This window comes from Pseudonaja textilis, chromosome 2, assembly GCF_049901715.1.
Source record: "Pseudonaja textilis isolate UNSWEBS1 chromosome 2, rPseTex1.2, whole genome shotgun sequence".
NCBI classification, from domain to species: Eukaryota; Metazoa; Chordata; class Lepidosauria; order Squamata; family Elapidae; genus Pseudonaja; species Pseudonaja textilis.
The window spans coordinates 96,580,234-96,598,085 of NC_141991.1; the positions used below are offsets into that span (position 1 = coordinate 96,580,234).

The following is a 17,852-nucleotide window of genomic DNA, read 5'->3' on the forward strand; positions in this document are numbered from 1 at the left end:
GTAGTATCTTTAAGGAATACATGATGTTATTTATGAAAAAGGTATCAAGCTTGAAATTAAGATTTTAAATTTTGTTATAGGCTTTTGAATCGTGCTTTTTAAAGGGACAAATTTGGGGGAACAAATTTGTTTTTGTCAGTATTAAAATAGTGATCACTTTTTCACTTCAGATTTTTGTTTCATTTCTCAAATAATGGAGTTGTACAAAACCAAAATATAATTTCACTAGGTCTATTTCAAAATATTAACGTGCCTTGATCCTTTTAAAACAGTAATAAGAATAGTTTATCTATTTTGAAAAATTAAGAAATTTCAGTTTTATTAAAGTAACAATCTTAATGGTGAAAGGAATCCCAAACTTTCTAAAATTGCAAAAACATTCTTGTTAATTTCTTTGTATCCTATCCTCTGGTAATGAAGCATATTTCTATAACATATGCAGTGGGGGCAGGGCATAGATGGAATAACAAATAGAATCATGTCCATATTCATGCATACAGTGTCTTCTGATGTTGAAACAAATACATGAATATTTGGGGTGGGAAGAATGGAATGAGGCTAAGTATTGTGTCAGTCCACTTTTGTATTACACGTGAATAGCCTGTGCAAATATATTGCATAAAGAAGTCTTACACTAATTACATAGAGGTATATTTCCAAATACCTTTTAGGCAAAGTTCCCATTCATGGGATCTTTTTATGCATATTTCAGGGGATCAGAAATCTAAACCATTCACCTATAATTTTGAGCCACTGATTTCTATCAGAGCATTGGCTTTCATTCCCTAAAGGACATTCCCTGAATTTTGTGGTGCTTTTCTTGTTCATCTGCCTCCCACCTCACCTGTGTATAGGATATGGCTGCAGGGTGTAAGAAATTCTGAGAAAGATGTTTGTATGGTCTACATGCATTTGGGAAACCTGAAATTTTACAGTAATTAAGTTATGAAAGTTCATTTATGTTTACTGTATTTGCAAGATATTCTCGCTTATTGTTCAGTGAACATAGTTTATGTAACCATTGTTCTGAGTTTATATCATGCACTGAGCTATCAACTGGCCACACTGTGTTGCACAACATGCTAAACTATAATATTGTTGGGTAGTTTATGGTTCAGAATATTGTGTAAATACAGCCTATTAAAATGTTATCTTCTCTTGTTCAAGAGAAAAGCCTATCTTGAATATTACCTGTTTTCTAGGAATAGAGAAATCAGCTGAGCTTGTACAACACATTAAGCCATATATCATGACAAACAGAAAAAGAACTTTTAGGTTTATACAATATACTACAGAAATGACAATGGTGATTTTGGCTTAATGTGATTCATAATCTAATCACTAAATCACAAAAGTGATCCTAGCTCAGTGTCATTTGTGTTCATATGACATACCTATAATCGTGTTTTAATCATGTCTTATTCCATTTGATGGATTTGTAAAACCACAGACAAGTCATAATTTCATCAAATGTTTTATGCTGAAAAGTAGTTGTCTAGTTTATGTCATGATGTGTTGCACACACACAATCAATAACTGGCTGAATTCTGAAGATGAAACTTGGGGTCTTTTTTCCACGCAAAGCATGTTCCATTGCTAATCCAGTATTGGTTAGCTCCTGCAAATCTCGTGTTAGTAATATATAATAAGCGACTCTGAAAATATATGTTTAGTTTGAAAGATGCATTCAATACTTATATAGAACAGTAGACCACAATGTAAATCAGTATAGATAGGAAAAAAAGAACGGCATGGTGCCCTAGTGGTGAAGACGCTTGCTGCCAATTTGGCAAGTTGAGAGTTAAATCCAACATAACAGCAGATGTTTCTCTGCTAGGGTGCAAAGAAAAAATGTCTGCTGCAAACTCCCAGTAGGAATCAGGAAGGGCACCTGGCCAGTAAATGCTTAGGTCCATCCAGGTGCCCCAACACTACCCTGAATATGGATTAGAAAGTTATAAAAGGAGTGTAGATAGGAAAAAAAAACATTTTCATAAACATCTTCAAATATGAATTACACACAATTATTATATTGTAAATTCTAATGAGATATCAGGTCTGCTTATATTCTGCCTGTAATATGTAAATTTCCAAGAAGGCAATTTTGATGTGCACAGTCTTTGAGAAGATTCAAACCTTATGCACTTGTGCACTACCCAGATTCTGTGTTGCCTCAATGCAAATAACTGGTCACAGAAATAACTACCTCTGTGTTATTTGTCAGTTTAGGTTTAATACATGCTAGCTGTCTCATTTGAGATGAGAGAGATATATAATCAACACACCATTATGGAATGTTACATTTCTATACATTCTTTTATCTTTGTTGTGGTATTATGCTACAGCTTTATCTCATTTATCTGATTTTTCAAATTTTGCTGGTCATTGACCAAACAAGCATTTTGATTTTGTATTATACATATGTTTTCCTGGACTCATTTGACTTAATGATTAATCCATCCCCCAAACTGAAATGAGAACATTTGGAAATCAGAGAGATATATTCCAGATGAACAGAATTCTTGGAAAATATATAGGTCAGGAAAGCTATTAGGTCTTATTGCTTTTATATAGTTTGCGGCTAGAGTTTAGCAGAGATGCTACACTGAATTCTTTCAAACTATGCCCGTATAGTTTTATTCAGAGGTTGCATCCTATACCTATTTACCTAAGAAAAAGTGATACTGAAAGGACAAGGGATTGTTCTTGAATCGACATGTACAGAAAATTCCAATACATACATTTTATTATCTGCAACGAAGAATGTGCATAACTGCAATATACTTGAATCTTAATCATACCGCTGTTTATCGCCGTTTGCCGCAACTGCTTCTAGGTATAAAGCAGTAAACTGCAGTGGGCTCCTAGATCCGATTCAAGTCGACGTTTTGAAATAGGCGAACAATTTGAAAACGCTGGACTCTCCTTACCTGCTTCGTTAGCAAAAAGTGGCATTTTTGCTCCGTATCCTTTACCCTTTTTTGACTCTTTAGGCGACCCATCCGCTGCCACCGTTCTATTGGCTGGCAGGATATCAGCTGATCTTTTCCCAGTCACTTTCAACATGGCGTCGACAGTATAAGCTGGGCTAAGGAACGTGGACTTTAGTTCTGGTTGGTTGTGCTATACATAGGGGAGCCTATATCCTAGGGAGAGATTTTATAGTTCAACTCCGTATCCTTTGCCCGATGATTGGCCTGATCCAGATAACAGCAAAGACAGAAAGGTTCGAGGTCGGTATTACCTCCCTCCGAGAACCCCGGTTTCAGCCCTCCAGCTGCCTCACCTCCACGTATTTGCAGTTGCATGCGAAGACTTGGTAGAAGAATATGTTAGTCTACAGTTGATTAAAAATTACAGATTGGCTTTAAAGTAAGTGTAAAATTAATAAAGTTAAAAGTATTTCAATTCTCTTTTGTATTCTATTCCATTTACAATTAAGATTCTTGATGTCAAGATAAACTGTTTCTCAAAAGGTAGCTGTTAAATGCCCAGGTCACATCTCTGATATGGGGTGGTGGTGGTTGTTTGCCTCCAGTAATTTTCGATTGGTCATTACTGCTTCTAATACCAAGTACTGAAAGTATTTCTCTAAATTGTAATTGAAAAATAGTCTTGCAAAATAAGTTTAAGATCATTTATATGCAGAAGAAGAGGTACAAACAAAACATGCACTTATTTTATATGAAAATCATAAAGTTCAGTGAGAAAGTTTACATTGTTTCTTACACCCCCCCCCCCCCAAATCTATATATCAGGGTTTGTTCAGGCCATAGAATCAATTAGCTTTTAAAATAATCTGGAATTCTTGTTCAAGAGGCAAATTAATGAATTGTTATGAGCACAAAAACCCTTGGAGATGGATTTCTAGATAAGAAGATAAGCCCATTTCTGTTGTACCTTAGAAAACATGCTGTATAAACCTAGAAAATTGGTTTGATTAAACTGTTAAGTAAGTTGCAGTTAAGTTCACTGGAATAAGTGTTACAGTAGGTAACACATAATATGAGATACTCTCTCCTTGGGAGCTGTGTCTAATTACAGAGCAGGAGTGCTGAATTATAAATGTTTGGAGATTCAGGGTATTTAAAGTAAAATTATATTTCTTTTCTTTTCAGACAATAATTTAAAGAAACTGATGACAAATAAATGTGTCTGAGGATTTGGTTGAGACTTGCCTTGGCTTCAAATAGGAATGAAGCAACTCTAACTGCAATTTCAGTCAGAAATCAATCTTTTAACAAAGGTATGGAGGGTAATCTGAATCAAGACATGGAAAGAGAAAGTTGTAATCTGGAGCAAAATATGGCTCAGTCACCTACAGTGAGTACAAGTGGTGGTAGTGAGTCAACAGAAAATGGTGAGAAAATAATCACAGAAGGAAAAGCAAAAGTGATTTTCCCAAATGCCAATGAAGTGTTCTATAACCCTGTCCAAGAGTTCAACAGAGACCTTACGTAAGTAAAGAATAGAGTGATTTCACATACTGTTGGATGAATGAAGTTGAAGTAATGATGGAAGAGTTTATCCTTTTGTTTTTGGGGGCGGTGGGGAGGGTGAAGAGGATATAGTTGGAGTAGCAAGTTGGAATTTACTTGGAATTAGATTTGTATGGAAAATATTATCTGTACCTGAGAAAAAAGAGATATTCTCCTGTGATTAGCTTCAGAGAGGGTATATTTCTTTGAGTTCTATCTTCCTAGTCTTAATGTAAGACATATAAAGACGTAATATGTACCCTTTTCCTTACTTAAAGATCTGTTTTGTAAAAGTGATTAATGTCCCATTTCATGGACTGGTTGGACTGTAGGAGTCCTTGATGTTCATTTTTATTTTTCTTTGTATTCTTTTTTTGAAAGGAGGGCTCCAATTGCTATCAAATAGTTGAATGTGCTTACTTAGGTATTGTCATAGTACATAGGTTTAGCAAGTTCCAAGTATGATTTTGTTTTTCACTTTTCAATGTTTTTTACTAATATGACAGTCTGTAATCGTAACGTAAGAGGAACAATATGAGAAAATGTTCGTTTAGTAAGTGCATTTTCAAATGTACAATTTACTACATATGTGGAACTTTGAGCAATGCAATGAGATTCAGTCAGTTCTCAGAGTTCTGGATTGTGCTCAGCAAATTATTTCAACGTAACATTATTAGTACAATATTGCAAGTTATATGGAGCTTGTTTTTAGTGCAGAAAAATGTAAATATAAAATGGGAAAGTTAAACAGGCATTCTTTATTTTTTAATTATTTCACAGCTTGTGAGATATTTGATTCCTTGAAGTAGTTTCATAAGTATGTAATGCTACAGTATATATCAGGCAAATTGATGTTTCATGCTGCATAAAATAAAGTTAGTGTGCTGTTATATTAATAGAAGTAAGCAAACAATAGATCAGAAATCAATTTCTCGTAGACTGCATAGCACTTGATGCTTATGTGCACTTTATAAAAATTCCTGGAATTTGGGCTAATTTAGCAGTAATGATGCAAATTACATATTTTGAGTTGATTAATACAGAATAAATATTTAGCAATAAAAACTGCTTCTCTGGGCTCATGCTTTTAAAAGCTATTGATGTAGCACAGATGTAATAATTTATTAAAGTTATGTACCACCCAATTCCCAGCAATATGAAGTGGTAGGAAAGAAGAAATATCTACAGTTAAAGAGAACGTACTTGTCTTATTTCTTAGACCTAAGAAGTAATGTTGATTTGTCATTTTACTTGAAAGAATTTCTAAAATGATTGATAGTTTAGGATGCTGAATTATGTAATGATGTTTTATAAAAGTCATGCATTCTTGAAAGGACTGTATGCATGTACAATAGATATGTAATTCTGGCACATTAAAGTTTGTAATATGTGCTGTTTTTCTCACTTTTAGGTGTGCAGTTATTACTGAATTTGCTCGTCTGCAGCTCTTATCCAAAGGAATTAGGAGTGAGTGGCAATGCTTTCATCACTATTCCATCTAAGGTCCATCAGGTGAAAACAGAGATATATAAGAAGCAAAACGTAGATACCACTTTTATTGTTTTGTAGTAATTCAGGTGGTGGGATTTATTTTCCTGCCTGCAGAGAAATAATGTGTACACATTTTTAATAAAAAACAATTAGGACTTAACAAGGCAGTATTTTGATTTCCTTCCTCAGGTTATTAGAAAAGAGGTTTTTTAGTGGCTGTGAAGTGAAGTAAGCAGACCCACTTTTAATTTTTAGGAATTGTCCCTAGAATAACAATGTAGAATGTTTTAATCTTCTGTAATTTGTTCTTGTTGCTTTTTAGCTGTTTTATCATTTTAAAAAGAACAATTGCAGTTTACTTACATAACTGAAATTATGAGTAGATTTTTGACTGTAGTTCTTTCACCTGTAAGCAAGCTCAGGTTTTCAATAGTGACAAAATTAAACAGAAGAGGGAGCCTTCCAGTTATATTTATAGTAGGTTATTCTTTGATCAGGAGAAAACACTATTTAAAGGAGCTGAATATTTGATAATTATATAAAAAGATTTAAGGACTGAGCATTTGTTCAGACTAGATACCAAGGATGTGTTCATCTGCTCCATCTTTTTTCTCCAGTTGCAATTCCCGGGGAAGAAAATACCTCTAAAGTGATTGTTGATCTCTCTGAAATGGGAAAAGATAACTTGGAACAACTGAATTATAGAGATATTCCAGAAGAGGAGACTGCTACAGTTGCAGAAGTGGGTGAAGTATGCCAGGTATTGTATCTATGTTTCCACATTGGATTTTTGAGGGTGGGTTGGATGAACTGCTCCATTGGCCATTACCAGCTTATTGTTGTGCAGATATATTTGACCTAAAGTTTCTATCATTGGCACAATGGTTAGAATGCAGTATTTCAGGCAAACTATACCCACTGTCAGGAGTTAGATCCTGACTGGCTCATAGTTGACTTAGCCTTCCATCCTTCCAAAGCTGGTAAAATGAGGACCCAGATTGTTGGAGACAACATGCTGACATTATAAACTGCTCAAAGAGTGCTGTGGAGTGGTATATAAGTTATGTTGCTATTGCTAACATTCACAGCTGTCATAATCTTTGGCTATTCTTGGTGGGAGCTTGCTTGCTCACTCACTCACCCATCCATCCATCCATCCATCCATCCATTTATACTACTTCTCTCCCACAATCTAGAGACTCTTAGCAGCATACATGAAGTATAAAATCAAATAAACTATCAGTGCAATAATAAAACAACCCAAACCAATTCACCATGATAGTGAAGAAGGTCTCTGATACATACCAGACTTATATTATTCAGAAGACAGAGATATGTCACTGTTAATTGTACTGTTTTTATTTTTATATTTTAAAATATACATATTCATTATGGTAATATTGAATTATGGGATACAAATATAATAAAACATAGAGCTTGGAATTAAAGCTTAAGTCTGGTATGTATCAGAGGCCTTCTTCACTATCATGGTATATCGTAGTATGTGTTATATAAACATGAAATAACCCAATCTTTTACAACTTCTGGGAATTGACTGATCACCTTTTGTGAGGCTTTAATAATTCTTTTGAAGTAAAGAATCTAGGACTTTGGAATAGTTGCTCATTTCAACATACGGTCAAGCATTCAGAGGGCCCATTTTAAGATATGATGCAAACTTCTGTATTGTTTTGAGCATAGATAGTGATCGAACATCACAAAACACTTAGGAAAGACACATTCTGAACATGTCTACTTAATATTCTTGAAACTGCCAGAGCCACTTTGGAAGTTGAAGCAGAGGTAATCCACATAGTTTCAAGTCAAATACTGAGTTTTTGAAAGTTCATTTATTTCAGTTTTTCTTTAACATTTCCCACCCTGCCTTTTACAGGAGGGACTCCAAGTGCTGGAGGCTCTGGCTGCTTCTGGACTGCGTTCCATCCGCTTTGCAAAGGAAGTGCCTGGCATTCGCAGTGTGGTAGCTAATGATAATTCTTCTAAGGCTGTTGAGTTCATCACTCAAAACATTAAGCTCAATGGTGTGGAACACCTGGTGACTCCAAGCTTGTCAGATGCTCGGTTAGTAGACTTCTATATAAGAGTGGGATGTCAATTATTTCTTTTTTTGATTCCCTCGACCATTTAACATTCTGAGACATAGCTAATAAACTCTCGCTTTGCAAAAAATATATATAGAATTGTTGTTTTTAATAGTAACAATGGGATTAAAAGAAGGACAAGCAAATTAGATTTCACTTAGCCATTTTGTAATACTCGACTATGTTCTTTAATGTGGAATAACATACAAACTTATTCAGTGAATCTCGGGGAGTAATGATAATATTTTTATTTTATGTCTTGAGATAATTCTGACTGAGAAAAGCCATTTCCAAAAAGCTATTGCTGTGTTGAGAATAGTTTGTATGGTCCTTTTGTTTTGACATGATCAGTAACTATTTTGTTGCACAAAATGAGGTGGGGAGAATTTATCAAGTTTGAATACTATTTAACCTTGTTTTTCTGCAGTGCCGTAGTTGATTATGTGCTGTTTTCTGACAGCTAACAAAGAGGATAACAAATCTCATGATAATAAATGAGAAAACCAATATTTATCTGCACTCCGTGAACCCTGATTTCAAACAAGGCCCAATGAAGTGTATGCTAAGAGGCATGGTGGTTGAGTGGCTTAATGATGCTGGAGATGCTCTTGGCTCCCGTGATTTGAGCCCTAACTGTGTGGTGGGATGAGCTCCTGTATTACCTTGGCTTTGTCCACCCTAACAGTTTAGAAGCATTTCCTTGCAAGTAGATAGATAGGTACCATTTCCATGGGGAGAGGAGCTGGTGCTCTGTGCAGGTCATCAGATTCCTGATGGCTCTGAACCTTCCCGGCTGCAGTGCCCATTTGCAATGCAGCTCCAGGGAAGGAAGGGAGCCTTGGGTGACACCGCGAGCAAAACCGCTCATCTTTCTCTCTGGTGTGAAGCCAGTTCGCCCTCCTGTAGCGCACCGTGGGAAGCTCACAAGCATCTCTTATAACAGCTGGTAGCTTGGCAAGCCAAACTGCTGTTCTGTATACTATACTACTCTGCAATAGGATTGCGGTCTCCTGGCTACTGCAACAACACAATATGCTAATAATACTAGGTATATGCCACTCTTAAAATCAGGAAGAATATATGATGATGCAGAATTGCCACTTGTGTAGGTCTGGGAAGTACAGCTGAATCACTGGTGAACAGAGATGATAAAACAGGTCCTGTATTTCAGCTGCATTTCTAATTACCCCATTCTTTAGTTCTATCATCAGAGACAATATTTCTGTATTGCTTAAAAAATTAAGAATACACAAAGGAGTTAATTTTCCAGAATTTCCATCTCTTTCTATTCTTGTGCCAGTGCTCTACAGCTGAAAACAGCCTTCATTTATTGAGCAAATGATCCATCTACTCGCCTTTTCTTCTGTGGAATTAAGCTGGAGAAACTCTTTGACTTGCATGATATAGGTATTCATTGGCCTAATCTTTTGCTGATGTGGAATCATATTATGGGCATGCTTCATAGTGAAAAGGATCTCTATATGAGCAGCCAGCCTGCTAGGGAGAATAGCTGATCCTCCATTTTAGGTACAGTTTTCTGTGTATACCAAAGGTCTCATTCTCGCGGCCCGCGGGCCAATTGCGGCCCGCAGGACGATATCCTGTGCCCCCCCCATGATATGAAAGTATAATATTAGTGCGTTCTCCATGCGTCGCTAGCTGGCTAAATACTTCTATGTGCGGCCCAGCCTCACCCAGACTCTGCCTCCAGCGGCCCCCAGGTAAATTGTGTTTGAGACCCCTGGTGCATACCAAATGCTTTGGCACAGAGAACTGAAGCCCACATCTCCTGTTTCATAGAATTTCCTGCTTCCTCTTTTCTAGCTATGGGGTGTACCACACCTAATTACTGTTTGTCACAGTCTCTCTTTCTTTTGGTTAGGATGCTGCTATATCACAAAAAGGCAGCTAAAGAATTCTTTGATGTTATTGATCTGGACCCCTACGGCAGCCCTTCTGGTTTCTTGGATGCTGTGGTGCAGTGCGTGAGGGATGGAGGTGAGTTGGTAGTTTCTTTCATTTCTGGACATTGTTATTAATAGGGGAAAGGGGGCTGCTCAGAATACTATGGTTTTATTTTTCAGAGAATTTTCTTGATACAGGTTTCCACCTTTTTTTTAATGACAAACTGAAATAAGAACATGGATTTCACATTGTAACATTTGTTTTCTAAAATGGGGTGTTTCTTTAGCCATATCTTGACTCCTCATCAGTAGGAAATAGTGATATTCCAAAGGTTAGAAATAGTTCAAGAATTATTGAGACATGTATTTATTAAATGTTTATCCCACATTTATTACTTTATAGGTAACTCAAGGCAGCAAGCATACATAATACTCCTTCCTCCTATTTTCCACACAACAACAGCCATAGGGGGGGTTGGGAGGTTGGGCTGAGAGTGACTACCCTACAGTCACTCAGACAGTTTTCATGCGCAAGGCAGGACTGTAACTCAAACTCCTGGTTCTAGGCTGGTGCCTTAACCACTAGGCCAAACAATCTATCAGCGATTGTTCACATTACATAGTGAAAAGAAAAAACAATAACCCAGGACTCTAGAGTCTGAAATCAGGCCTGAAGCTTTTCATATTGGCAAATAATATTTCTATTTGGCCAGATATGTCCCTAAAGATTAATATAAAAGCCTGTAAGGTAAACTGGCTAATTCTATTTGTGTTCCCTTTTTTATGCCTGATACTGTAGGAAGAGCATCCCCTTTTTTTGGAGAGAAAGAAGTAGAATTGTACTGGCTCAGCCATGGGCAGGTCTAGAGCGAACCCTTTGGTACACGCTCATTGACTCTTCTTGTCTGTTCCCCCTTAGCGCCTTAGTTATGTTTGGGAGAGGTGTTGATTTACATTTTTTCTACAATTTGCCTCCAACAGGTCTGCTCTGTGTTACATGCACTGACATGGCTGTATTGGCTGGGAAATTAGGCGAAACCTGTTATAGCAAATACGGAGGCGTGTCAATCGGCACCACCTGCTGTCATGAAATGGTGAGTAGCAGGGAGTGCCAGGCAGTGAGAGGCTTACATTCTGTTGCCGTGTTTTTTTTCTCCTTTGTTATTCTGCTCAAAAGGAAATTAACATTTCCCAAATCAGCAAATACAGCTAGTAGTAACTAGTAAGGTCTTACAAGTACTACAATACTGGGGTTGGGAAAGAATGGAATGGGAACGTCACATGCTGTGAAGAATATGCAAAGATCTTGCATATCTTCTGCAAAGTTAGCCATGTTGGGTCAGTGCCCAAAGGCAAAAGGAACCCCCGCTGCACTGCCCTTTTTCTTTCAGGCCCTACGAATTATCCTGCACAGCCTGGATCTCCGTGCCAACTGCTACCAGCGCTATATTGTTCCACTGTTGTCTGTCAGTGTGGACTTTTACATCCGTGTGTTTGTTCGAGTCTTCAGTGGACCATCCAAGGTCAAAGCTTCTGCTAGGTGAGCACCTGCTGAAGAGGGTGTTTTGCTTTTTCTGCTGCGCTTCCCCTGCGGAGGGAAAAAAAGATCAGATCTCCTGCTTGCTTTCCAACTGTTCCCAATTCGTTGCATTCAGGAGAATGTCCAATATAGCTGACGATACCTGGGCATTTCCTTCTTTGCCCTGTCTCTAGTTTCTCTAGCAAGTCTTCTTTTCTTTCTCTTGGCAGCAAGCAGGGCTTGGTTTATAACTGTGTGGGCTGTGGATCATTTCATATCCAGAGACTTGGCAAGATGGTCAGCGATGGAAAAAAGTAAGACTTCTTTTTATAGTTTTGATAGTATAGTGGTAGTTTCCTTTATTCTGCTGCCTAAATCATTTTTGGTGTATACAATTTTTTTTCTGCTAGATATTTTCTCCTCCACTGATTGATGATGGCAAACAACTAATTTCCCATTTTAATAAGTGTTGCTTTTTTTGGAACTGCTAGTTGCTCCCCACTTTTCTTTTCCCTTTGAATTTTAAAATAAAAAATGATCTGCACACATCTATCAGAAGCTCGCAGGCTAGGAAATTAAAAATATGAAAACTTATACAGAAAGAAGTATTTGTTTATTGGAAGCCCAAAAACTATTAAGTACTTTATTTGTCCAAGAGGATGATGATCTCATATTTAAGATAATCCTACAGGGAGAGGGAGAAGGAGAGGGAGAAAGAGAGAATTAGACAAAAATTCTTACTGGAAAATGCAGTCTCTTTTTTACTGCCTCTCAGCATTAGATATTGCCTATTTTTTTCCACAGTCGAAACATCGCTGCTGAGGATTCAGAAGTTTAACTTTGAACAGATGCTGTACATCTGTCTCTGATGGCTTGATCTATATTGTGCTAGAGAGAACCGTGGGGCCATTGGCCTTCAGGTCTCTTGGACTTTTAGACAACCTCTGCTTGTAACATAAAGGAATCATTTGATAAACAGGGAGGAAGCAAACCCATCTATTATTTTGATCTGGCTTTTCTTCTGTATAACCCCACAGCTTCAACTATAAGTCTGCTTGTGGCCCCCCTGTAGGTCCCTCCTGTGAACATTGCCACCAGCACCATCAGGTGAGCCGGGACAATAAGTAGCCTCATGGCTTGCCTTACATGATTTTGGAGAAGTGGGTTTTTTTTTTCCCCAAGCTGATATTTCCTCCTCCTCCTCCTCTTCATCCTGCAGCTGGCTGGCCCCATGTGGGCAGCACCGCTTCACGATTTGGGTTTTGTCCAGCGAGTCTTGTCAGCAGTTGAGAGTAACCCAGGCCGCTTTCAGACAAATCAACGGATTCAGGGCATCCTGAGCATGGTGATGGAGGTGAGGATGATGGCTGTTCTCTTTTCAGATCACTCCCCCCTCCCCGAAGCAAAAACATCCAGTAGTCATCTAGTAGTAAAGTAGTAGAAAGCTAGCCAGCAGATCATCATGTGTTGTAGCCAGCATTGCTTTGTTCAACCTTAAGACAGCCATTGCAAGGCAACAATGTTCAAGCCATGGTCTGGGGTCTTGCAAGGCTGTTGACATATTTTTTATGAGACAATTATAATAGTGAATAAACTTACCTGAAAGGGAACCTCCTCTAGTAGGCTTAAAAAGGGCCTTATGAATGAATCAATTGTTGAAAGCAGAATGTGACGAAAACATGGTTGCAGTAGTAGATACACCTCTTCTGTAACCTCACCTGAATAGCTTCCCTGTATAATTAAAATCTGTTTTCCTCTACATGTAGGAACTGCCTGATGTCCCTCTCTATTATACCCTTGATAAACTCAGTAAAACCATTCATTCCAACAGTCCTTCTCTACTACAGTTCAGGTAAGATGAACTTACTAATTTGCACCAAGATTTTGTGCTTAACTTTAAAAAGGAATATCCTAAGATAGGCTGGGAATGTGGCGATAGACAGGATTTCCTTGCAATTGCTGGTAAAGCCAAAGTTTGAATGCCATTGTGGTATTGTGGAGATAATGGATGGTTTTTCCCTGGTATTTTCCTACCAATAGTGATGCATTAATCAGGCGCTTGCTAAGAGAGTTGCTGTTTTTGAGCAAGTTATCTGGTCTTGTAAATCTCTGAATCTTTTCAAACACAAGCGGAACAGTCATCACATGCAGATGGCTCAGGCCCCATTGACTGACAAACAGGCTGTTTAAAAGATTTCTTCTCCTAGGCTGCGGTTGACTCAAAGATAAATTTGGATTTGGGTGATTTGAAAACACAGCTGCTCAGGGTCTCTAGCATGAAATGTCCTGTGATTTTAAGGATATACAAAGGGCACATTTCATAGGAAAGTAGAGAAGTAGTTGTCAAAAACAAACTACAGCATTTAAATATATAGTATAGAAGAAAAATAGATTTGAAGAAATTGGAGTCTCATGTTTAGACGATTGGACCAATTTTCCTGCTGCCTCGAAACAGAACATTGACCTGTCCCAATTGTTGGGCGTTCTGCTAATCTTTTTCCTTAGGGAAGTTAGGACATGTTTTAATATAAGCCTTCTCTGGATTCTTTTTCAGATCAGCTCTTCTTCACGCTGGCTACCAAGTGTCGCTTTCTCATGCCTGTAAGAACGCTATCAAAACAGATGCACCATCATCTGTGCTTTGGGACATTATGCGCTGCTGGGTGAGCAGTGGTCTTAACTTTCATATAAGGGAGCTTTCTTTTCTGGCATTTGACACTGTATAGCAATTATGGAGGCCTTGTAACTTTTAAGGCTATTCCAGGCATCAAGATTCTCACAGAGGTAATTTCTGGTTTCTCCTCTAGTTTTTAGGCAAAGCCAATTGGCTTAAACTAATTTCTTTCTACAAGCTTTAATAAAAGTTCAGTGTGAGGTAGCCCTAAAAGATTTGGGGAAAAAAATCCCTCGACAACCCAAGACATCCCTTCTGCCTTCTGTCTACACCCTAGGCTCTCTCTCTTTTTAAATTAAACTGCTGTTCCTTCTCTTCCTTCTGCCCATCCCCCCTTGCAGGAGCAGCTCAACCCTGTGAAGCGAGAGCGCCTTTCAGAGAGCAGCCCAGCAGCTCACATCCTTTCTGTGGAACCCAAGTAGGTGATTGTCACACGGTAGAACTGGGCTTGAGATGAGCAAATGTGAATTTTGAGCTGAGACACAAATTGCTTTAGGCGCAGACTATTAAAAACTTGGATGTTTTGAAGGCAGAATTCTAAAGTTTCTGAAGGGAAAAAGGAAGCAAGCAAAAAGAGCCTTTCTCAGAGGGAGACGGGTGGTTGAGAGGATTAATAAATAAATACACAAATAAATAAATAAATACACAAATAAATAAACAAACACATAAATAAATAAATAAATACACAAATAAATAAATAAATAAAACAAAGCAAAACACAGAACAAGGAGGGATGGCAGTAGACGGAAGACTAAAGACTGTTATTTTGAAGCCGTTCCTTTGCAGAGAAAAATGTACGATACCGAACGCTCCTACCACTGGCAGAACCTACTGAAGAGGTTCCTGTGGGTTACAGCTCTATCACATCTTCTAATCTGTCCCTTATTCTGACTTTCTATGAATCGTACAGGTTGCAGGCATCCTTCACTGTCCGAGCAGATGCTAATCCTAAATCACGAAAACAGAAACTCCGACGGTTCCAGATGAACCCCGAGCCCTTCTGGGGCCCCAAATCAAGAGCAAAAGCCGGGTAAAGGGATTTCAAAGGGATCACGGGCTGCCCAGGAGGAAATCAGACCATCCAAAATATAAAACTCTTCTGGGATTACGATTAACATGTGTGATATTTGAAGGGGGAAAAAAAAGAGTTTAGTTTCTTCATTGTAAAACCGATGCCAGATGCATTGTTTGGGCTGCGAATTATAGCCTTGTTAATAGAACTTTTGTCTTGGAAGATTGTGCAGTAAAGGGAAGGTATATAGCTAGTCTCTTCCTCTGCATCTGGACTCCCTTCTCAGGCCATAAAAAAGCTTCTGCACACACCACAGCTGCAGCTCAGGCCCTTGGCTGATGTTGCCACTGCTACTATTTGCTGGGTGCAGAGAAGGACTGTAGGCTAGTAGGATTGTAATCATAGGACTGTAGGCTAGTCCTCTTGGGTGCAGAAGCAGGCGGGTGTCTTACAACTCACCAGGCTAAATATTTTTACAGGGTTTGCTGCAGCTTTTCATTATGAGTCGTCTTAGTGCCCCATTAAAACCACAGAGCAGCTGCCTTGGTTCATGCCTCATTATTTTTTTCTGGGTTAGGGGTGGGATTTCCTCTTGTCTGCAGGAAAAGAGAAAGTTACATCAAAACAAGAGAAAAGTTTGTGCAGAAGGGAATGATGGTTCTCACCTAAAAAACTTTCCATGCAAAAGGTTCCGGAAGGTAAGTGGCCTCTACAGTTACTCTGCATGGTAAGAAACTAGTTAAAAGGCCATTGAAAGGAAATGGGCAGCATCTTTTTGAATTCAGTTTATTGTGACAGCGCAGGTCCAGGAAGAAATGTGATTGGTGTGGCACATGGCTTCAATTCTATAACGTTTGATCATGGGATTGGCTCAGTGGGTTGATATAGTTGGGTTATAGCTCAGATGGAAGCATTTGGATCTAAAGGAAATGGGGAAAGGAAATGACCTCTTAGTAGACCATCTTTTCAGGTGACTCCACTAATCTAGAACCAGTGTAGAGTCCAAGCTTCCTAGAAAAGGGAAAAAATGGATTTTGAGGGCTCTCTTCTCCTTGCAGGGGGGGTCTGGAAACAGGGGCATGTAATTCGCTTCCTAGAAACAGAAAAAACAATTCACTAAATTTGGGGTTTTTTTAAGCCACAGTTAAATAACGAAAAAGAAGTATCTGCTCTAGCTTAAGTGTGGCAGCCAAAAACAATAATCTTGCATACCTAGCCAGTCCATTTTAACCAGTTACAATTAACAGACGACTACAATTAAGTACGATATCCTCTGAAAATAGATGCGTCTGCTCCCGAGTTTAAAATGGTCTACTAAGCTCGAATGCTGCTTGCCTGATATTTTACCAAACTGCTCAGTTTTGGCAGACCTAAGGCGGCAGCAAAAATTTAAGTCCTTGTGTATGCACATTAAGATTATAATACAAACCATAGCCACATTGTGAAAAATCTCCTTGAAGACTTGATGTTTTTGACTTCTATATATATATAAAAATAAAAAAGATAACGCATGGTAAAGACAGCATAGTCCATTCCCCAGAGCTGCTGAGTGCTTTATCCAGGCAGTTTCTTTTTTGTTAGCAATCAGCCACTTATATGAATAATATAGGTTGGATTAGGTGAAAGAATATAAATGTCTTAAATTAGTTGTTTCCAATGAATGCCATTTTCCTTCCCAGGGTGACTGTACCTTAGGGGACAAATGCTGCTACTCTCATGAGACACAAAAAGAGTGAAGCCCCAGTAACAGCGGCGGGACAAAAAAAGTTCCTGAATGCCTGATGTGATTTTTATTTTTGCAATTTATAGGCAATCTTTATATTTTAATGACTGTCAAAATGTGCTTGACAATTAAATACTATTATCTTTTATGTTTGTTTTTATGACTGTTTAATACTGATGAGGGTATCGTTTTGATTCATTAGCATTTTTGTAGGGCGTGGGTTGACAGTATCTAAGAACCAGTTCAGCCAAGTAGGACAGCAGAGAACAAATTTACACATGGCCGTCTTTCCACTTTTTAAAAATCTTCTATCTGTACCAGTCTGCATGCAGAAAATCCCAGGGCTGAGGTATCTTTATGTGAAACATTTTTTTTTTTGCTATTGGCAGCCAAGATGAGTAAGGTAAGACTGAGCAACGATATGACTTGGTGTAAGGCAGCTTCCTATGATTGCCAGAAATATTATGTTTCAGGCTATATGGTTTTTTTTTTTATCATACATGTAGCTCTGGTCAAACTGTGAGGGTAAGAGTCCCACAATCCCCACCCATCCCCCCATTGCTTATATGAGCCCATTCATTGCTCTTTCCAAGCTGACAATACGTCTCCCAATGAAGTAGTAAGTTATGTGTCCTCCGTGCTCTCCAAGTTCAGTTATTTTCTTGCCAACGTTTCATTAGCCCAAACCAGGCAACATCATCTGACTAGCACTACTGAGGTGATCTAGTTTGGATAATAAATGTCTGCAAGAAAACAACCGAGCTCAGAGGGTACCAAGACCCTTCATTTCAACCCTGAGCTACAAATATTCTTTATAAGTAACAAGTTGCCAAGATAAAAGTGATTTATCAAGGATAGGCTTATTTTCCAGACTATAAAAACTTATTCCACAGTAAAGCATATTGTCCATGCTAGTGGAAACCGATAAGCCGTGCAAGATCTTGAGTTT

General features: G+C 38.3%; 1 protein-coding gene across 1 annotated transcript; it reads left to right on the plus strand.

Moving 5' to 3' along the window:
• The first annotated feature begins 3,055 nt into the window (after positions 1-3,055).
• TRMT1 (tRNA methyltransferase 1) lies at positions 3,056-17,050 on the plus strand. The gene is made up of 17 exons (XM_026696286.2): positions 3,056-3,372; positions 4,119-4,457; positions 5,890-5,945; positions 6,587-6,729; positions 7,864-8,051; positions 9,954-10,069; positions 10,957-11,069; positions 11,367-11,515; positions 11,725-11,808; positions 12,532-12,601; positions 12,714-12,848; positions 13,261-13,346; positions 14,049-14,157; positions 14,510-14,586; positions 15,079-15,198; positions 15,758-15,878; positions 16,860-17,050. The coding sequence occupies exons 2-17, from the start codon at positions 4,150-4,152 to the stop codon at positions 16,914-16,916; spliced, it is 1,932 nt and encodes a 643-aa protein (XP_026552071.2). The 5' UTR covers positions 3,056-3,372; positions 4,119-4,149; the 3' UTR covers positions 16,917-17,050.
• The last annotated feature ends 802 nt before the right edge of the window (positions 17,051-17,852 follow it).